This window comes from Oenanthe melanoleuca, chromosome 25, assembly GCF_029582105.1.
Source record: "Oenanthe melanoleuca isolate GR-GAL-2019-014 chromosome 25, OMel1.0, whole genome shotgun sequence".
Taxonomy (NCBI): Eukaryota; Metazoa; Chordata; class Aves; order Passeriformes; family Muscicapidae; genus Oenanthe; species Oenanthe melanoleuca.
The window spans coordinates 2,090,026-2,111,538 of record NC_079358.1 but is presented as its reverse complement, the minus strand read 5'-3'; the positions used below and the strand labels follow the sequence as shown (position 1 = coordinate 2,111,538).

The 21,513-nt window shown below is 54.3% G+C and overlaps 1 protein-coding gene across 1 annotated transcript in view; it reads left to right on the top strand.

Annotated features, from left to right (window-relative positions):
* INTS3 (integrator complex subunit 3) overlaps positions 1 to 21,513 on the top strand; it is a 37,399-nt gene that overhangs the window by 3,644 nt on the left and 12,242 nt on the right. Inside the window, exons 4-19 of the mRNA XM_056511081.1 lie at positions 1,112 to 1,225; positions 2,100 to 2,184; positions 2,956 to 3,022; positions 4,345 to 4,489; positions 8,221 to 8,350; positions 9,686 to 9,783; positions 11,357 to 11,548; positions 12,313 to 12,400; positions 13,659 to 13,738; positions 14,902 to 14,993; positions 16,393 to 16,499; positions 18,125 to 18,241; positions 19,442 to 19,571; positions 20,341 to 20,395; positions 20,918 to 21,021; positions 21,286 to 21,330. Coding sequence (XP_056367056.1) covers positions 1,112 to 1,225; positions 2,100 to 2,184; positions 2,956 to 3,022; positions 4,345 to 4,489; positions 8,221 to 8,350; positions 9,686 to 9,783; positions 11,357 to 11,548; positions 12,313 to 12,400; positions 13,659 to 13,738; positions 14,902 to 14,993; positions 16,393 to 16,499; positions 18,125 to 18,241; positions 19,442 to 19,571; positions 20,341 to 20,395; positions 20,918 to 21,021; positions 21,286 to 21,330 — 1,649 coding nt within the window. The remainder of the gene's footprint in view (positions 1 to 1,111; positions 1,226 to 2,099; positions 2,185 to 2,955; positions 3,023 to 4,344; positions 4,490 to 8,220; positions 8,351 to 9,685; positions 9,784 to 11,356; positions 11,549 to 12,312; positions 12,401 to 13,658; positions 13,739 to 14,901; positions 14,994 to 16,392; positions 16,500 to 18,124; positions 18,242 to 19,441; positions 19,572 to 20,340; positions 20,396 to 20,917; positions 21,022 to 21,285; positions 21,331 to 21,513) is intronic.

The following is a 21,513-nucleotide window of genomic DNA, read 5'->3' as shown; positions in this document are numbered from 1 at the left end:
CCTTCCCTGCCTGAGACTCCTGGGACCTGCTGGAGCCAGGGAAATACAAAATTCCCAAAATCTGCTCAGCCCCCCTGGGTGTCCCCAGCTGGGCACAGCTGCTCTTCCTCCTCCTCCTCCTCCTCCTCCTCCTCCTCCTGCTGCTGGAATCAGCCAGGATGGAGCCCAGGGCTGATCCCTGGCCCCTCATTTCTGCTCCACTCATCACTGCAGCCTTAATTAAACAGCCAGGCCTGGGAGGAGCCCCTGGATTGTGCCAGCCTGGCAAAAATGAGGAATGCAGCTTCCCTCTGTCCCCCCTCCTCCAGGGAATTTTCCCTGGCCTTGTTTCCATGGCATGTCTGTTCCCCAATATCCCTGGAGTTCCCTGCATTCCCAGCTCAGGGTGGTTTTTTTTTACCCCAAATCCATTAATTTCCCTGGATTCCCTGCTCAGGATGGTTTTTTTCCCCCAAGATCCATGGATTTTTCTGCATTCCCAGCTCAGGATGTTTTTCCCCAATATCCATGGATTTCCCTGCATTCCTACCTCAGGATATTTTTCCCCAATATCCATGGATTTCCCTGCATTCCCACCTCAGGATATTTTTCCCCAATATCCATGGATTTCCCTGCATTCCTACCTCAGGATATTTTTCCCCAATATCCATGGATTTCCCTGCATTCCCAGCTCAGGATATTTTTTTTTTTTCCCAAATCCCTGATTTCCCTGCATTCCCAGCTCAGGATGGTTTTTTTTTTATCCAAATCCCTGATTTCTCTGCATTCCCAGCTCAGGATATTTTTTTTTTCCCAAATCCCTGCATTCCCAGCTCAGGATGTTTTTTTTCCCCAAATCCCTGATTTCCCTGCATTCCCAGCTCAGGCTGTTGCGTTTTTTTTCCCAAATCCCTGCATTCCCAGCTCAGGCTGTTGGGTTTTTTTTTCCCAAATTCCTGCATTCCCAGCTCAGGCTGTTGGGTTTTTTCCCAAATCCCTGCATTCCCATCTCAGGTTGTTTTTTCCAAATCCCTGCATTCCCATCTCAGGCTGTTGGTTTTTTTTTCCCAAATCCCTGCATTCCCAGCTCAGGCTGTGTTTCCCAAACTCCTTTTCCCCCTTTTCCCCCCAGTGCTACCGGGACCTGGCTCTGGTGAGCAGGGATGGGATGAACATTGTCCTCAACAAGATCAACCACATCCTGATGGAGAAGTACCTGAAGCTGCAGGACACCTGCAGGAGCCAGGTCAGGGACATTCCCAGCTGGAATCTCCTGTCCCAGATGGGAGGGGAATGGGAATGGGAATGGAATGGGAATGGGATTGGAAATGGGAATGGGATTGGAATGGGATGGGGTTGGGGAATGAAGATGAGAATGTGAAAAAGGGGATGGGGATGGGATTAGGATAGGGATGGGAATTGGGGATGGGGGTACCCAGGGAGGGGTGGGGATGGGATTGGGATTGGAAATGGGGATGGGAAATAGGATGGGGAATGGGGTTGGGAATGGAGTGAGAGTGGGGATGGGGAATGGGGATTGGGAATGGGGATGGGGATGGGATTAGGATGGGGATGGGAATTGGGGATGGGGGCACCCAGGGAGGGGGTGGGAATGGGATTGGGAATGGGAAGTGTGATTGGGAATGGGAATGGGATGGGGAATGGAGTGAGAATGGGAATGGGAATGGGATGGGATTGGGGAATGAAAATGGGAATGGGGAAAAGGGGATGGGAATGGGGATGAAAATGGGGATGGGGATGGGAATTAAAATGGGAAATGGGAGTGGGAATGGGGATGGGGTTGGGATTGGAAATGGGATGGGGAATGGGAATGGGACAGGGAATGGGATGGGAATGGGGATGGGAGGGGATTGGGGAATGAAGATGGGAATGTGGAAAAGGGGATGGGAATGGGATTGGGATTGGAAATGGGAATGTGGAAAAGGGGATGGGAATGGCAATGGGGATGAAAATAGGGATGGGGATGGGAATGAAAATGGGGAGTGGAAATGGGATTGGGGATAGGATGGGAATGGGAAATGGGAATAGGGATTGGGAATGGGAACAGAGGTTGGGAATGGGAATGTGGAGGGCTCTGGCCCCACAATCTCCGTGTCCAGCTGGTGTGGCTGCTGCGGGAGCTGGTGAAGAGCGGAGTGCTGGGAGCTGATGGGGTCTGCATGACCTTCATGAAGCAGATTGCAGGTGAGCTGGGAGTGCCAGATGTGAGCTGGGAGTGCCAGATGTGAGCTGGGAATGCCCCAGATGTGAGCTGGGAATGCCCCAGATGTGAGCTGGGAATGCCCCAGATGTGAGCTGGGAATGCCCCAGATGTGAGCTGGGAATGCCCCAGATGTGAGCTGGGAATGCCCCAGATGTGAGCTGGGAATGCCCCAGATCTGAGCTGGGAATGCCCCAGATCTGAGCTGGGAATGCCCCAGATCTGAGCTGGGAGCCCCAGATCTGAGCTGGGAATACCCCAGATCTGAGCTGGGAGCCCCCCAGATCTGAGCTGGGAATGCCCCAGATCTGAGCTGGGAGCCCCAGATCTGAGCTGGGAATACCCCAGATCTGAGCTGGGAGCCCCCCAGATCTGATCTGATTCCCTTCCCTGAAACTTCCCTTCCCTGAAACTTCCCTTCCCTGAAACTTCCCTTCCCTGAAACTTCCCTTCCCTGAAACTTCCCTTCCCTGAAACTTCCCTTCCCTGAAACTTCCTTCCCTGAAACTTCTGTGAAACTTCCCAGCTCCTCTGGGGTTTTCCAGAAGGATCCTGCCAGTTCTCCCAGTTCCCCCTGGGAATGTTCTGGGGGCTCAGACTGGGATCAGATCCCCTGAGGATCCTCCCAGTTCACACTGGGAATGTTCTGGGGGCTCAGGATCCCGTCCCAGTTCTCCCAGTTCCACCCTGGGAATGTTCTGGGGGCTCAGACTGGGAGCAGATCCCCTGGATCCATCCAGCTGTGGCTTTTCCAGGTGGGGATGTGACTGCCAAGAACATCTGGCTGGCAGAGAACGTTCTGGAGATCCTGACAGAGCAGAGGTACAGCTGAATTGCAAAACTCCCCAAATTCCCAAACTGGGAATTCCCAGCTCTTTGCTGCAGGTCCTGTGGGTTAGAACATCCCAAAATCCACCCCCAAAAAAATCCCAAAAATGGCCCTGCAGGGCTGAGTCATCCCAGGAATGTTTGGGAGCAGCAGCCAAAAACACAAAAGTTTCCACAGAATTCCCTAAAATCCACAGGATTCCCAACTGCAGGATTGCTGAGGGAGAGTTGGGAATGGCAGAAAATTCCCTGAAATCCACAGAATTCCCTAAAATCCACAGAATTCCCTGAAATCCACAGAATTCCCTAAAATCCACAGGATCCCCTGAAATCCACAGAATTCTTGGCTGCTGGAGGCTGATTCAGGGTTTTTCAGGGAGTGGGTGCTGGGGCTGATTTGGGGTTCATTTGGGGTGGATTTGGGGTTTTTCAGGTTGCTCATTTGGGGCTGATTTGGGGTTCATTTGGGGTTGGATTTTGGGGTTTTCAGGGAGTGGATGCTGTGGCTGATTTAGGGTCCCATGGATTTGGGGCTGATTTGGGGTTCCAGGCAGCAGGTGCTGGTGCTGATTTGGGGTTCATTTGGGGTGGATTTGGGGTTTTTCAGGGAGTGGGTGCTAATGCTGATTTGGGGTCTCATGGATTTGGGGCTGATTTGGGGTTCATTTGGGATGGATTTGGGGTTCCAGGGAGTGGGTGATTTGGGGTCCCATGGATTTGGGGTTAATTTGGGGTACATTTAGGGTACATTTGGGGTGCATTTGTTGCAGGGAGTGGGTGCTGAAGAGCAGCTGCTGGTGGCCATGGCTGTGTACACCTACCTGCGGCTGTTGTGGGGCTGTGCAGGGAGTGGGTGATTTGGGGTCCCATGGATTTGGGGTTCATTTGGGGCTGATTTGGGGTACATTTGGGGTTCATTTAGGGCTGATTTGGGATGTATTTGGGGTTTTGCAGGGAGTGGGTGCTGAAGAGCAGCTGCTGGTGGCCATGGCTGTGTACACCTACCTGCGGCTGTTGTGGGGCTGTGCAGGGAGTGGGTGATTTGGGGTCTCATGGATTTGGGGTTCATTTGGGGCTGATTTGGGGTACATTTGGGGTTCATTTAGGGCTGATTTGGGATGTATTTGGGGTTTTGCAGGGAGTGGGTGCTGAAGAGCAGCTGCTGGTGGCCATGGCTGTGTACACCTACCCGCGGCTGTTGTGGGGCTGTGCAGGGAGTGGGTGGTGGTGCTGATCTGGGGTCCCATGGCTTTGGGGTCCCATGGCTTTGGGGTTCATTTGGGGCTGATTTAGGATGGATTTTTGGGGTTTTGCAGGGAGTGGGTGCTGAAGAGCAGCCTGCTGGTGGCCATGGCTGTGTACACCTACCTGCGGCTGATCGTGGATCACCACGGCACGGCCGCGCTGCAGGCGCTGCGCCAGAAGGAGGTGGAGTTCTGTGTGTCCCTGCTGAGGGAGAGGGTGAGCTATTATGGGATGGATTTATGGGATTGGGATGGGATGGATTGGAGTTCTGTGTGTCCCTGCTCAGGGAAAGGGTGAGTGTGGGATGGATTTATGGGATTGGGATTGGAGTTCTGTGTGTCCCTGCTCAGGGAGAGGGTGAGTGTGGGATGGAATTATGGGATTGGGGATGGGATTGGAGTTCTGTGTGTCCCTGCTGAGAGAAAGGGTGAGTGTGGGATGGATTGATGGGATTGGGATTGGGATTATGGGATGGATTGGAGTTCTGTGTGTCCCTGCTGAGGGAGAGGGTGAGTGTGGGATGGATTTGTGGGATTGGGATGGGATTGGAGTTCTGTGTGTCCCTGCTCAGGGAGAGGGTGAGCTATTATGGGATGGATTTATGGGATTGGGATGGGATTGGGATTGGGATTGGAGTTCTGTGTGTCCCTGCTGAGAGAAAGGGTGAGCTATTGTGGGGTTATGGGATGGAATTATGGGATTGGGGTTCTGTGTGTCCCTGCTGAGGGAGAGGGTGAGCTATTATGGGATGGATTTATGGGATTGGGATGGGATTATGGGATGGATTGGGATTGGAGTTCTGTGTGTCCCTGCTGAGGGAGAGGGTGAGCTATTATGGGATGGATTTGTGGGATTGGGATTGGGATTGGAGTTCTGTGTGTCCCTGCTGAGGGAGAGGGTGAGCTATTATGGGATGGATTTATGGGATTGGGGATGGAATTATGGGATGGATTGGGATTGGGATTGGAGTTCTGTGTGTCCCTGCTGAGAGAGAGGGTGAGTGTTATGGGATGGAATTATGGGATGGATTTATGGGATTTGGGATGGGATTGGGGTTCTGTGTGTCCCTGCTGAGAGAAAGGGTGAGCTATGGGATTATGGGATGGAATTATGGGATTGGGATTGGAGTTCTGCGTGTCCCTGCTCAGGGAGAGGGTGAGTAAATGGAATTGAGATGGGATGGGATGGGTTGGGATAGGATTGGGATGGGGTCCTGAATGTCCCAGCTATGGGAGCAGTTGAATGGGTTGGGAATGAGAATGAGAATGGGATTGGGATGGGATCCTGTACCTCCTTGCTCCAGGAGCAGGGGAGTGGATTTGGATTGGGATTGGGATTGGGATTGGGATGGGATCCCTGGGGATCCCTCCCTGGGAAGGGCAGGTTGGGATGGGGGCACAGCAGCAGCTCCAGGCCTCACTCACCCCTGGATGGAGCAGGAAAACTGGGAATCCAGAATCCCAGAGCTGGGATTGATCCCAAATCCTCCCATTCCCCATTCCCCCTGCCAGGATCCCAGAGCTGGGATTGATCCCAAATCCTCCCCCTGCCACAATCCCAAAGCTGGGATTGATCCCAAATCCTCCCCCTGCCACAATCCCAGAGCTGGGATTGATCCCAAATCCTCCCATTCCCCATCCTCCCCCTGCCAGGATCCCAGAGCTGGGATTGATCCCAAATCCTCCCCCTGCCACAATCCCAAAGCTGGGATTGATCCCAAATCCTCCCATTCCCCATCCTCCCCCTGCCAGGATCCCAGAGCTGGGATTGATCCCAAATCCTCCCATTCCCCATTCCTCCTGCCAGGATCCCAGAGCTGGGATTGATCCCAAATCCTCCCCCTGCCACAATCCCAAAGCTGGGATTGATCCCAAATCCTCCCCCTGCCACAATCCCAGAGCTGGGATTGATCCCAAATCCTCCCATTCCCCATTCCCCCTGCCAGGACCCCAGAGCTGGGATTGATCCCAAATCCTCCCCCTGCCACAATCCCAAAGCTGGGATTGATCCCAAATCCTCCCATTCCCCATTCCCCCTGCCAGGATCCCAGAGCTGGGATTGATCCCAAATCCTCCCATTCCCCATCCCCCCTGCCAGGATCCCAGAGCTGGGATTGATCCCAAATCCTCCCCCTGCCAGGATCCCAGAGCTGGGATTGATCCCAAATCCTCCCATTCCCCCTGCCAGGATCCCAGAGCTGGGATTGATCCCAAATCCTCCCATTCCCCATCCTCCCCCTGCCAGGACCCCAGAGCTGGGATTGATCCCAAATCCTCCCCCTGCCAGGATCCCAGAGCTGGGATTGATCCCAAATCCTCCCATTCCCCCTGCCAGGATCCCAGAGCTGGGATTGATCCCAAATCCTCCCCAGCTCCCAGGAGCTGCCTGTGGGGCCCAGCTGCACTGCTGGGGGGAAGTGGCAGATTTATGGGGCTGCCTGTTTGCTTTGGGAGGCACAACATCCCAAAATAACCTTCCCTGCCTGTCACCCCCATCCCAGCCAGAGGGGCAGGGTGCCAGGGAACAGCAGGAGAGGGTCAGACTGAGTGTTCCTCCCATCCCCCTGCTGAAAAAAATGGGAATTTCCCTCTCTTCTCCCAGTTCATGGATAGTTCCATATTCAGGAATTTCTCTCCCAGTTCATGGACTGTTTCTGATCAGAATTTCTCAGTTTATGGACTGTTTATGATCAGTAATTTCTCAGTTTATAGATTGTTTTATGTTCCAGAATTTCCCAGTTCATGGATTATTTTCTAATCAGAATTTCTCTCCCAGTTCATGGACTGTTTCTGATCAGAATTTCTCTCCCAGTTCATGGACTGTTTTTGATCAGGAATTTCTCAGTTCATGGATTATTTTATGATCAGAATTTCTCTCTCTCCCAGTTCATGGACTGTTTCTGATCAAAATTTCTCAGTTCATGGATTATTTTATGATCAGAATTTCTCAATTCATGGATTATTTTATGATCAGAATTTCCCAGTTCATGGACTGTTTCTGATCAGAATTTCTCTCTCTCCCAGTTCATGGATTATTTCTGATCAGGAATTTCCCAGTTCATGGATTATTTTATGATCAGAATTTCCCAATTTATGGATTGTTCTGATCAGAATTTCCCAGTTTCTGGATTGTTCTGATCAGAATTTCTCTCTCTCCCAGTTCATGGACTGTTTCTGATCAGGAATTTCCCAGTTCATGGATTATTTTATGATCAGAATTTCCCAGTTCATGGACTGTTTCTGATCAGGAATTTCCCAGTTTCTGGATTGTTCTGATCAGAATTTCTCTCTCTCCCAGTTCATGGACTGTTTCTGATCAGGAATCTCCCAGTTTCTGGATTGTTCTGATCAGAATTTCCCAGTTCATGGACTGTTTCTGATCAGGAATTTCCCAGTTTCTGGATTGTTCTGATCAGAATTTCTCTCTCTCCCAGTTCATGGACTGTTTCTGATCAGGAATTTCCCAGTTCATGGATTATTTTATGATCAGAATTTCCCAGTTCATGGACTGTTTCTGATCAGGAATTTCCCAGTTTCTGGATTGTTCTGATCAGAATTTCTCTCTCTCCCAGTTCATGGACTGTTTCTGATCAGGAATTTCCCAGTTTCTGGATTGTTCTATGATCAGAATTTCCCTCCCTCTCAGTTCATGGACTGTTTCTGATCAGGAATTTCTCAGTTTATGGATTATTTTATGATCAGAATTTCCCAGTTTCTGGATTGTTCTGATCAGGATTTTCTCTCCCAGTTCATGGACTGTTTCTGATCAGGAATTTCCCAGTTTATGGATTATTTTATGATCAGAATTTCCCAGTTTCTGGATTATTTCTGATCAGAATCTCCCAGTTCATGGACTGTTTCTGATCAGGAATTTCTCAGTTTATGGATTATTTTCTGATCAGAATTTCCCAGTTTCTGGATTATTTCTGATCAGGATCTCTCTCCCAGTTCATGGACTGTTTCATGATCGGCCGGGATCTGGTGCGGCTGCTGCAGAACGTGGCTCGGATCCCCGAGTTTGAGCAGCTCTGGAAGGACATCCTGCACAACCCGCAGCAGCTCAGCCCCCAGTTCACAGGTACAGCCCTGCCCTCTCCTGCAGCCCTTTCACTGGGGTTTGCTGGGGTTTTCTGGGATTTTCTGGGATTTTTCTGGGATTTTTCTGGGATTTTTCTGGAATTTTCTGGGATTTTTCTGGGATTTTCTGTGATTTTCGTGGGGTTTTCTGGGATTTTTCTGAGGTTTTTTAGGGATTTTCCTGGGGATGGCATAGAATTCCCTAAAATCCACAAAATTCCCTGAAATTCACAGATCCTGGAGTTTTCCTGGGATTTTTTTTGGAGTTTTCTGGGATTTTCCTGCAGTTTTCTGAGGTTTCCTAAGGATTTTCCTGGGATTTCCCTGGGGATGGCATAGGATTCCCTAAAATCCACAGAATTCTCTACAATCCACAGAATTCCCTAAAATCCACAGATCCTGGGATTTTCCTGGGATTTTCTGGGATTTTCTGGGGTTTTTCTGGAGTTTTCTGAGGTTTTCTATTGATTTTCCTGGGGTTTCCCTGGGGATGGCAGAGAATTCCCTAAAATCCACAGAATTCCCTAAAATCCACAGATCCTGGGGTTTTTCTGGGATTTTTCTGGAGTTTTCTGAGGTTTTCTAGGGATTTTTCTGGGATTTCTTTGGGGATGGCAGAGAATTCCCTAAAATCCACAGAATTCCCTAAAATCCACAGAATTCCCTAAAATCCACAGATCCTGGAGTTTTCCTGGGATTTTTCTGGGTTTTTTCTGGGATTTTCTGGGATTTTCCTGGAGTTTTCTGGGATTTTTCTGGGATTTTTCTGAGGTTTTCTAGGGATTTTCCTGGGATTTCCCTGGGGATGGCACAGAATTCCCTAAAATCCACAGAATTCCTTAAAATCCACAGATCCTGAGGTTTTCCTGGGGTTTTCCTGGGATTTTCTGGGGTTTTCTGGGATTTCTGATTTTTCCCACCTGGAATTGTTCCAGGCTGGGTTGGAACTGATCCAGTGGGAATTCTCCCTGTCCATAATCTCTGGGTGATTCCAACCCAGAGCAATCTGGAATTCTGGAATAATCAAAGTTATTCCCCTTAATTACTGACCCCAAAACTCTGGAGGAGTTCCTTAAAAAGCAGGAATTTCAGCAATGGGGTTTAATTCCTGCCAGCAGCCTCATTCCATGGGTAGATCCAGGAGTTTTATTTGCTTTAATAATAAATATTAATAATATAATATTAAGTAATAAATAATAAATATTAAGAATACAATGGGCGCTTCCCAGCAGGCTCTAGAGGAGCAATTCCAGGGAAATTGAAACATCCCTAAAATCCTCCCTGGGTGTGTCTGAGCCCTTTTTTCCCCAAAATTCTCTTCCCTGTCCCTGCCCAGGGGTGCTGCAGCTGCTGCAGTCCAGGACCTCCCGAAAATTCCTGGCGTGTCGCCTGACCCCCGACATGGAGACCAAGCTGCTCTTCATGACCTCCAGGGTAACTCCTCATGGCTTCCCTCCCAAATAATTCCCAGTTTATTCCCTCCAAAATTCCCAGTTTATTCCCTCCAAAATTCCTGATGGCTTCCCCCCAAATTCCTGATGGGTTCCTTCCAAAATTCCCAGTTTATTCCCTCCCAGATTCCCAGTTTATTCCCTCCAAAATTCCCAATTTATTCCCTCCAAATTCCTGATAGGTTCACTCCAAAATTCCTGATGGGTTCTCTCCAAAATCCCTGATGGGTTCACTCCAAAATTCCCAATTTATTCCTCCCAAATTCCTGATGGCTTCCCCCCAAATCCCTGATGGGTTCACTCCAAAATCTCTGATGAATTCTTTCCCAAATTCCTGATGGGTGCACTCCAAATTCCCAATTATTTCCCTCCCAAATCCCTGATGGGTTCATTCCCAAATCCCTGATGGGTTCCCTCCCAAATTCCCAATTATTTCCCTCCCAAATTCCTGATGGGTTCCCTCCAAAATCCCTGATGAATTCCTTCCCAAAATCCATGATGGATTCCTTCCCAAAATCCATGATGGATTCCTTCCCAAATTCCTGATGGATTCCTTCCTAAATTCTCTTGCAAATTCCCTCTTCCCTCCTGGATTCCTGATGAGTTCCCTCCCAAATTTCTGCCAAGATTCCCTCCTGGATTCACTCCCAGATACCTCCTGTCCCTGTCCCCATTCCCATGTCCCCATTCCCATGTCCCCATTCCCATGTCCCCGTTCCCATGTCCCTGTCCCCATTCCCATGTCCCTGTCCCCATTCCCATGGCCATGTCCCTCTGTCCCTGTCCCCATGTCTCTGTCCCTGTCCCCATGTCTCTGTCCCTGTCCCCATGTCCCTGTCCCCATGTCTCTGTCCCTGTCCCCATGTCTCTGTCCCTGTCCCCATTCCCATGTCCCTGTCCCCATTCCCCTGTCCCCATTCCCATTCCCAGGCTGTCCCCTGTCCCTGTCCCCAGGTCCGTTTTGGGCAGCAGAAGCGCTACCAGGACTGGTTCCAGAGGCAGTACCTGTCCCTGTGCCCATGTCCCTGTCCCCATTCCCATGTCCCCATGTCCCTGTCCCCATTCCCGTGTCCCTGTCACTGTCCCCATGTCCCTGTCCCCATTCCCATGTCCCTGTGCCCATTCCCATGTCCCCATTCCCATGTCCCTGTCCCTGTCCCTGTCCCCAGGTCCGCTTTGGGCAGCAGAAGCGCTACCAGGACTGGTTCCAGAGGCAGTACCTGTCCCTGTGCCCATGTCCCTGTCCCCATTCCCATGTCCCTGTCCCCATTCCCATGTCCCTGTCCCCATTCCCAGGCTGTCCCCTGTGTCCCCAGGTCCGCTTTGGGCAGCAGAAGCGCTACCAGGACTGGTTCCAGAGGCAGTACCTGTCCCTGTGCCCATGTCCCTGTCCCCATTCCCATGTCCCTGTCCCTGTCCCCAGGTCCGCTTTGGGCAGCAGAAGCGCTACCAGGACTGGTTCCAGAGGCAGTACCTGTCCCTGTGCCCATTCCCATGTCCCTGTCCCCATTCCCATGTCCCTGTCCCCATGTCCCTGTCCCTGTCCCTGTCCCCAGGTCCGCTTTGGGCAGCAGAAGCGCTACCAGGACTGGTTCCAGAGGCAGTACCTGTCCACCCCTGACAGCCAGTCCCTGCGCTGTGACCTGATCCGCTACATCTGCGGGGTGGTGCACCCGTCCAACGAGGTGCTGAGCTCCGACATCCTGCCCCGCTGGGCCATCATCGGCTGGCTGCTCACCACCTGCACGGTCAGTGGGGCTGGAATGGGCTGGGGGAGCCTGAAATGGGGCTGGGGGGGCTGGAATGGGGCTGGGGGAGCCCAAAATGGGGATGGGGGGTCCTGGAATGGGGCTGGGGGAGCCCAAAATGGGGCTGGGGGGATCATCATCGGCTGGCTGCTCACCACCTGCACGGTCAGTGGGGCTGGGGAGCCTGAGATGGGGCTGGGGGAGCCCCAAATGGGGCCGGGGGAGCCCAAAATATGGGGCTGGGGGAGCCAGGAATGGGGCTGGGAGGTCCTGGAATGGGGCTGGGGGAGCCCAAAATGGGGCTGGGGAAGCCTGAAATGGGGCTAGGAGGTCCTGGAATGGGGCTGGGATGTCCTGGAATGGGGCTGGGGGAGCCCAAAATGGGGCTGGGGGATCATCATCAGCTGGCTGCTCACCACCTGCATGGTCAGTGGGGCTGGGAACCCAGAAATGGGGCTGGGGGAGCCCAAAATGGGGCTGGGAACCCAGAAATGGGGCTGGGGGATCCTGGAATGGGGCTGGGAACCCAGAAGTGGGGCTGGGGTAGAAGCTTGAAACGGAGCTGGGACTCCAAACGGGGCTGGGGGACCCCAGAATGGGGGAGCCTGCAATGGGGTGGGAGCAGGAACATCCCAAAACCAGAGCGTGGGATGGGCTGGGAGCAGCTGGCTGGGGATGTGAGGAGGGGTCTTGGAGGGTTCTCAGAGGGGTTTGGGGTGGTTCTTGGAGGTTTTCTGGAATGATTTGGGTTTTGTCTCCTGCAGTCCAACGTGGCTGCTTCCAATGCCAAGCTGGCTCTGTTCTATGACTGGCTCTTCTTCAGCCCCGAGAAGGACAGCATCATGAACATTGGTGTGTGGGCTGGGGCTGGGCTGGGGCCTGGGGTGGGATCCTGGGGTGGGATCTGCAGGATCTGCATTGGGATGGGATCCTGGGATGGATTTACAGGATCTGCATTGGGATGGGATCCTGGGGTGGGATCTGCATTGGGATGGGATCCTGGGGTGGGATCCATGGGATCTGCATTGGGATGGGATCCTGGGGTGGATTTACAGGATCTGCATTGGGATGGGATCCTGGGGTGGGATCCATGGGATCTGCATTGGGATGGGATCCTGGGGTGGGATCTGCAGGATCTGCATTGGGGTGGGATCCTGGGGTGGGATCCATGGGATCTGCATTGGGATGGGATCCTGGGGTGGATTTATAGGATCTGCATTGGGATGGGATCCTGGGATGGGATCTGCAGGATCTGCATTGGGATGGGATCCTGGGATGGATTTACAGGATCTGCATTGGGATGGGATCCTGGGGTGGGATCTGCAGGATCTGCATTGGGATGGGATCCTGGGATGGATTTACAGGATCTGCATTGGGATGGGATCCTGGGGTGGGATCTGCAGGATCTGCATTGGGATGGGATCCTGGGGTGGATTTACAGGATCTGCATTGGGATGGGATCCTGGGGTGGATTTACAGGATCTGCATTGGGATGGGATCCTGGGATGGATTTACAGGATCTGCATTGGGATGGGATCCTGGGATGGATTTACAGGATCTGCATTGGGCTGGGATCCATGGGATGGATTTATAGGATCTGCATTGGGCTGGGATCCATGGGATCTGCATTAGGATGGGATCCTGAGGTGTTCCAGGAATAGAATCCTGGGGTATTTCTGGGGTGGGATCCTGGGATGGGATCTGCAGGATCTGCATTGGGATGGGATCCTGGGAAGTTCCTGGAACAGGCTCCTGGGCTGGGATTCACGGGATCTGCATTGGGATGGGATCCTGGGGTGTTCCAGGAATGGAATCCTGGGGTGTTTCTGGGATGGAATCTTGGGGTGGGATCTGCAGGATCTGCCTTGGGATGGGATCCTGGGGTGGGATCTATGGGATCTGCCTTGGGATGGGATCCTGGGATGTTGCTGGGTGGGATTTGGGGTCCTGGTGACCCACAGGCAGCCCTGGACCTGGCTGCCCCTCATCCCCTGGATCCTCCTCATGGATCTCCCCCATGGACCCCACAGCTCCAGCCCACCCCAGTCCCCCTGCAGCCCCCCAGGATCAGGTTTGGGCTCTCTGGGGTCTCACCCTTTCCCTCCCCCAGAACCTGCCATCCTGGTCATGCACCACTCCATGAAACCCCACCCAGCCATCACAGCCACGCTGCTGGATTTCATGTGCAGGGTGAGTGAGTGTCCCTCCTTCTCAGGGAATTAATTCCTGGGCTGGGGAATCCTGGGGGACACCTGGGCTCCCCAAAATCCCACCCAAAAATCTCTTCCTGGGATTTCATGTGCAGGGTGAGTCAGAGTGTCCCTCCTTCTCAGGGAATTAATTCCTGGGGGTGGGGACAGCTGGGGGACACCTGGGCTCCCCAGAATCCCACCCAAAAATCTCTTCCTGGGATTTCATGTGCAGAGTGAGTCAGTGTGTCCCTCCTTCTCAGGGAATTAATTCCTGGGCTGGGGAAACCTGGGGGACACCTGGGCTCCCCAAAATCCCACCCAAAAATCTCTTCCTGGGATTTCATGTGCAGGGTGAGTCAGAGTGTCCCTCCTTCTCAGGGAATTAATTCCTGGGCTGGGGAAACCTGGGGGACACCTGGGCTCCCCAAAATCCCACCCAAAAATCTCTTCCTGGGATTTCATGTGCAGGGTGAGTGTCCCTCCCTCTCAGGGGTGGGGACAGCTGGGGGACACCTGTGTTCTCCCCAAATCCCACCCAAAAATCTCTTCCCTGAGATTTCATGTGCAGGGTGAGTGTCCCTCCCTCTGCAGGGATTCCTGGGGTGGGGAGAGCTGGGGGACATCTGGGTTCTCCCCAAAATCCCACCCAAAAATCTCTTCCCTGGCATTTCATGTGCAGAGTGAGTGAGTGTTCTTCCCTCTGCAGGGATTCCTGGGGAAACCTGGGCGACACCTGGGCTCCCCAAAATCCCACCAAAAATCTCTTCCCCAGGATTTCCCCCTCCCTGCCCAGTGCAGGGTTCCCATCCTCATCCCAAACTGAGGAGGGATTTTCCCTCTTGCTGCCAAATTTTCCCTTTTTTTTTTTTTTTTTTTTTTTTTTTTTGGTGGGAAAAATCCAGAGTGTTCCTGGATCCATTACTGGTGGGAAGGCAAAAAAAAATCCTGGATTGTTCTCTGGAGCTCCTCATGGAATTGCAGCCCCATCCCAGGGGGTTTGGAGGCTCCCAGAGCTGCTGGTGGCAGGAATTGGCTCCCAGGGAGGACTGGGGGAGCTGCTCCCATCCCTCCCAGTCCAAACTGGGATGCTGCAGGAGGAATTCCCTGGATTTTCTCCCTTTTCCAGCCCCCTCTCACCCTGCTCCCCACCTTCTCTTGCAGATCATCCCCAATTTCTACCCCCCTCTGGAGGCCCACGTCAGGCAGGGCGTGTTCAACTCCCTCACCCACATTGTGGAGAAGCGAGTCCTGGCGTAAGGATTGCCAGAGCTCCTGGAACCCAGCTGGGGCAGCTGAGGGCTGGGCTGAGACATGGAGAGGGGCTGGGGTGTCCCTGGGGGCTCTGGGTTCCCTTTACAGGGGTTTGGGGTGTCCCTGGGGGCTCTGGGCTCCCTTTACAGGGGTTTGGGGTGTCCCTGGGATGTTCCTGGTCCCCTCTCAGGGGTTGGGGTTTCCCTGGGGGCTCTGGGTCCCCTTTACAGGGGTTTGGGGTGTCCCTGGGGGCTCTGGGTTCCCTTTACAGGGATTTGGGGTGTCCCTGGGGGCTCTGGGTTCCCTCTCAGGGGTTGGGGTTTCCCTGGGGGCTCTGGGTCCCCTTTACAGGGGTTTGGGGTGTCCCTGGGGGCTCTGGGTTCCCTTTACAGGGATTTGGGGTGTCCCTGGGGGCTCTGGGTTCCCTCTCAGGGGTTGGGGTGTCCCTGGGGGGCTCTGGGTTCCCTTTACAGGGATTTGGGGTGTCCCTGGGAGCTCTGAGTTCCATCTCAGGGGTTGGGGTGTCCCTGGGAGCTCTGAGTTCCATCTCAGGGGGTTGGGGTGTCCCTGGAATGTTCCTGGTCCCCTCTCAGGGGTTGGGGTTTCCCTGGGGGCTCTGGGTTCCCTTTACAGGGGTTTGGAATTTCCCTGGGGGGCTCTGGGTTCCCTCTCAGGGGTTGGGGTGTCCCTGGGATGTTCCTGGTCCCCTCTCAGGGGTTGGGGTGTCCCTGGGGGGCTCTGAGTTCCATCTCAGGGGGTTGGGGTGTCCCTGGGGGGCTCTGGGTTCCCTCTCAGGGGTTGGGGTGTCCCTGGGATGTTCCTGGTCCCCTCTCAGGGATTTGGGGTGTCCCTCGGGGCTCTGAGTTCCATCTCAGGGGTTGGGGTGTCCCTGGGGGCTCTGGGTTCAATCTCAGGGGTTGGGGTGTCCCTGGGGGCTCTGAGTTCCATCTCAGGGGTTGGGGTGTCCCTGGGGGGCTCTGAGTTCCATCTCAGGGATTTGGGGTGTCCCTGGGGGCTCTGGGTTCCCTTTACAGGGGTTTGGGGTTTCCCTTGGATCCTCTCTCAGGGATTTGGGATTTCCCTTGAGTCCCCTCTCAGGGATTTGGGGTGTCCCTGGGGGCTCTGGGTTCCCTCTCAAGGGTTTGGGGTGTCCCTGAGATGTTCCTGGTCCCCTCTCAGGGATTGGGGTTTCCCTGGGGGGCTCTGAGTTCCCTTTCAGGGGTTTGGGATTTCCCTGGGGTCCCCTCTCATGGATTTGGGATTTCCCTGGGGTGCTCCCAGTAGTTCCTTCTCCCCTCCCTGGTGCTGCAGGTGATCCCAAGGGATAAATCCAGGCCTGGGGAGGATTCCCAGTATTCCCAGAGGGGTGAGACCCCATCCCACCCCTGTCCCACCCCACAGGCACCTGGCCCCACTCTTTGACAACCCCAAGCTGGACAAGGAGCTGAGGGCCATGCTGAGGGAGAAATTCCCAGAGTTCTGCAGCTCTCCCTCTCCCCCCATCGAAGGTAGGGAATGGGGGGGGCTGGCAGATCCCTGAGGGAGCTTTCCATGGAATTCAGCAGCAGCAGTGCTGGGATTTGGGGTGGCACTGCTGGGATTTGGGGTGGCACTGCTGGGATTTGGGGATTGGGGCTCCAGGGCAGCTGGGATTTGGGGATTGAGGCTCCAGGGCAGCTGGGATTTGGGGATTGAGGCTCTAGAGCAGCTGGGATTTGGGGATTGAGGCTCTAGAGCAGCTGGGATTTGGGGATTGAGGATCCAGGGCAGCTGGGATTTGGGGATTGAGGATCCAGAGCAGCTGGGATTTGGGGATTGAGGTGCAGAGCAGCTGGGATTTGGGGATTGGGGATACAGAGCAGCTGGGATTTGGGGATTGAGCTCCAGAGCAGCTGGGATTTGGGGATTGAGGATCCAGGGCAGCTGGGATTTGGGGATTGAGCTCCAGGGCAGCTGGGATTTGGGGATTGAGGATCCAGAGCAGCTGGGATTTGGGGATTGAGGTGCAGAGCAGCTGGGATTTGGGGATTGGGGATCCAGGGCAGCTGGGATTTGGGGATTGAGGCTCCAGGGCAGCTGGGATTTGGGGATTGAGCTCCAGAGCAGCTGGGATTTGGGGATTGAGGCTCCAGGGCAGCTGGGATTTGGGGATTGAGGCTCTAGAGCAGCTGGGATTTGGGGATTGAGGATCCAGAGCAGCTGGGATTTGGGGATTGAGGATCCAGGACAGCTGGGATTTGGGGATTGAGGTGCAGAGCAGCTGGGATTTGGGGATTGAGGATCCAGAGCAGCTGGGATTTGGGGATTGAGGATCCAGGGCAGTTGGGATTTGGGGATTGAGGTGCAGAGCAGCTGGGATTTGGGGATTGAGGTGCAGAGCAGCTTGGATTTGGGGATTGAGGCTCCAGAGCAGCTGGGATTTGGGGATTGAGGATCCAGAGCAGCTGGGATTTGGGGATTGAGGATCCAGAGCAGCTGGGATTTGGGGATTGAGGATCCAGGGCAGCTGGGATTTGGGGATTGAGCTCCAGGGCAGCTGGGATTTGGGGATTGAGGTGCAGAGCAGCTGGGATTTGGGGATTGGGGCTCCAGAGCAGCTGGGATGATTTGGGGATTGAGGCTCTAGAGCAGCTGGGATTTGGGGATTGAGCTCCAGAGCAGCTGGGATTTGGGGATTGAGGTGCAGAGCAGCTGGGATTTGGGGATTGAGGCTCCAGAGCAGCTGGGATTTGGGGATTGAGGATTCAGGGCAGCTGGGATTTGGGGATTGAGGCTCCAGGGCAGCTGGTATTTGGGGATTGAGGTGCAGAGCAGCTGGGATTTGGGAATTGAGGCTCCAGGGCAGCTGGGATTTGGGGATTGGGGATCCAGAGCAGCTGGGATTTGGGGATTGGGGCTCCAGAGCAGCTGGGATTTGGGGATTGAGGTGCAGAGCAGCTGGGATTTGGGGATTGAGGTGCAGAGCAGCTGGGATTTGGGGATTGAGGATCCAGAGCAGCTGGGATTTGGGGATTTGAGGCTCCAGGGCAGCTGGGATTTGGGGATTGAGGCTCCAGGGCAGCTGGGATTTTGGGGATTTGAGGCTCCAGGGCTGGGGCAGTGTGAGGGAGCCCCAGCTGGTTGGTGCTGGCAGTGAAAATGGAGGAGCCTGTGGCCATGGAGATGGAGAACCACCTGGAGAAGGACGACGGCTGCTACGACAGCGCCGAGGCCGCGTTCAGCGACGATGAGGAGGAGCTGGGCAGCAAAGGTGGGTGAGGGCTCCTGGATCCCCAGGGATACACAATTCCAGGGATACAGTTCCTGAATTCCCAGGGATACACAATTCCAGGATTCCCAGGAACACAATTCCAGGGATGTAGAACTCCAGAATCCCCAGGGACACAGAATTCCAGACTCGCAAGGGACCCAGCTCCAGAAATCCCCAGGGACACGGGATCCCCAGGGACGTAGAATTCCATGGACACAAAATTCCAGGGATACAACTCCTGAATTCCCAGGGACACACAATTCCAGGATCACCAGGGACACAACTCCAGGATCACCAGGGACACAACTCCAGGATTCCCAGGGGCACAGAAATCCCAGGGACACAGAATTCCAGGGACACAGAATTCCAAAATCCCCAGGGACACACAATTCCAGGAATACGATTCCTGAATTCCCAGGGACACAGAATTTCAGGGACACACAATTCCAGGATCCCCAGGGACACACAATTCCAGGATTCCCAGGGGCACAGAAATCCCAAATGCCTAGGGACACAATTCCAGTGTTCCCAAGGACACACAGTTACAAAATCCCCAGGGACACAGAATTCCCAGGGACACAGAATTCCAGAGACACACAGTTCCAGGATCCCAGGACACACAATTCCAGGATCCCCAGACACACAATTCCAGGATCCCATCACACACAGTTCCAGGATCCCAGGACACACAATTCCAGGATCCCCAGACACACAGTTCCAGGATCCCCAGACACACAGTTCCAGGATCCCAGGACACACAATTCCAGGATCCCAGGACACACAATTCCAGGGACACACAATTCCAGGATCCCCAGACACACAATTCCAGGATCCCAGGACACACAATTCCAGGATCCCAGGACACACAATTCCAGGATCCCAGGACACACAATTCCAGGATCCCAGGACACACAATTCCAGGATCCCCAGACACACAGTTCCAGGATCCCCAGACACACAGTTCCAGGATCCCAGGACACACAATTCCAGGGACACAGAGTTCCAGGATCCCATCACACACAGTTCCAGGATCCCATCACACACAGTTCCAGGATCCCATCACACACAGTTCCAGGATCCCATCACACACAATTCCAGGATCCCAGGACACACAGTTCCAGGATCCTGTGTCCCCTGTGTCCCCTGCAGCCCTGGGCAGGGGTTGCTGGCGAAGCCCATCCCCTGTTCTGCCCTTTCCAGGGAAGAAGAGGGAGTTCAGGTTCCATCCCATCAAGGAATCCATCGTGGAGGAGCCCGTGGACATCACCCCCTTCCTGGAGCAGCTGGACGAGTCCCTGAAGGACAAAGTGCTGCAGCTGCAGAAGGGCAGGTGGGGCATTCCCAGTCCTTTTCACCATTCCTGTTCCCATCCCCATCCACATTCCCAATCCTGTTCCCAGCCCCATTCCTGTTCCCATCCCATCCCCATTCCCAATCCTGTTCCCAGCCCCATTCCTGTTCCCATCCCCATTCCCAGTCCTGTTCCCAGCCCCATTCCCGTCCCATCCCATTCCCATTCCCAGCCCCATTCCCAGTCCTGTTCCCAACCCCATTTCCAGTCCCATCCCCATTCCCATCCCAGCCCCATTCGTTCACCAGTCCTGTTCCCAGCCCATTTCCAGTCCCATCCCCATTCCCATCCCATCCCAAACCAGCCCCATTCCTGTTCACAATTGCTGTTCCCATTCCCATCTCCATCCCCATTCCTGTTCCCATCCCACCCCATTTCCGTCCCCATTCCCAATCCTGTCCCCATTCCTGTTCCCATTCCTACCCCATTTCCGTCCCCATTCCCATCCCCATTCCCTGGCTCTCTCCAGGCTCCCAGAGCTCCCTCAGCCCCTGCCTTGTCCCCATGGGTTGGGAATTCCTGCAGGAGCAGGGTTTGGGATCTTGCCCTGCAGCCTGGGCTCAGCCCAGCGATCCCGTGGGATTTCTGCCTCTGAGAGCCCCAGAAATCCTGATTTTAATTATGGGATTAGTGGGGATTCTGGAATCCACACGGGTTCTCCAGCTGGGCCTCCCCCTGCCCCATCCCTGCTCTCCCAGTAGCTCCCAGTGCTCCCAGTAACCGGGATTTCCGTCCCTGTTTGCTGCAGTGACACGGAGGCGCAGTGCGAGGTCATGCAGGAGATCGTGGATCAGGTCCTGGAGGTAGAGCTGGGAGTGGCTGGGCTTGGATCTGGGATCTGGGATCCATCCCTGGGGATCTGGGATCCATCCCTGGGGATCCAGGATCCACCCTGGGGTCTGGGATCCATCCCTGGGATATGGGATACGTCCCTGTCAGGATCTGGGATCCATCCCTGAGGATCCAGGATCCACCCTGGGATCTAGGATCCATCCCAAGATCTGGGATCTATCCTGGGTGGGATTTGGGATCCACCCCTGGCAGAGTCTGGGATCTATCCTGGGCAGGACTCAGTGCTTTGGGATTCCCTGGCAGTGCCTTGGGATCCCTGTCAATGTTTTGAGATCCCTGGCAGTGCTTTGGGATTTCCTGGCAGTGCTTTGGGATTTCCTGGCAGTGCCTTGGGATCTGTGGCAATGATTTGGGATTCCCTGGTGCCAGATTCCCTGGGATTCCTCCCCATGTCCGTTCCCAGTCCCAGGAAGTCTCTGAGCCTTTTCCCCCCGTTTTCCCCCTTCTTTTCCCCCTTTTTTCCCCCTCTCCAGGAGGATTTTGACTCGGAGCAGCTCTCGGTGCTCGCCTCGTGCCTGCAGGAGCTGTTCAAGGCTCATTTCCGTGGGGAGGTGCTGCCAGAGGAGATCACTGAGGAGTAAGGGCTGGAATCTGGGAGCTGGGAACTGGGATTGGGGCTTTTCCCAGGAATATTCCTGGATTTGGGACTGGGAGATTCCTCTGCTGGAGCAGCTCCTTCTCCAGGGTTTCCTTGGAGCTGCTGACGGAGCATCCCTGCTTCCCCAGCAGGACAGGGATCCAGGGATCTGTTCCTGGAAAATCCTGGAGTTCTGACCATCCAGAGGGCTCCAGGGATCTGTCCCTGGGACGTCCCGGCCCTCAGTGTCCGTCTGTCCCGCAGGTCCCTGGAGGAGTCCGTGGGGAAGCCGCTGTACCTGATATTCCGGTAGGGCCCTTCCCAAACCCTCGGAATTCCGGGATCCTCCTCCTCCCTCCTGCACCTCCTGCTTCCCACTGCCATTCCTGCTGGTTTCCCACTGCCATTCCTGCTGGTTTCCCACTGCCATTCCTGCTGGTTTCCCACTGCCATTCCCACTCTTGTCCTGGTGACATTCCCACTGCCATTCCC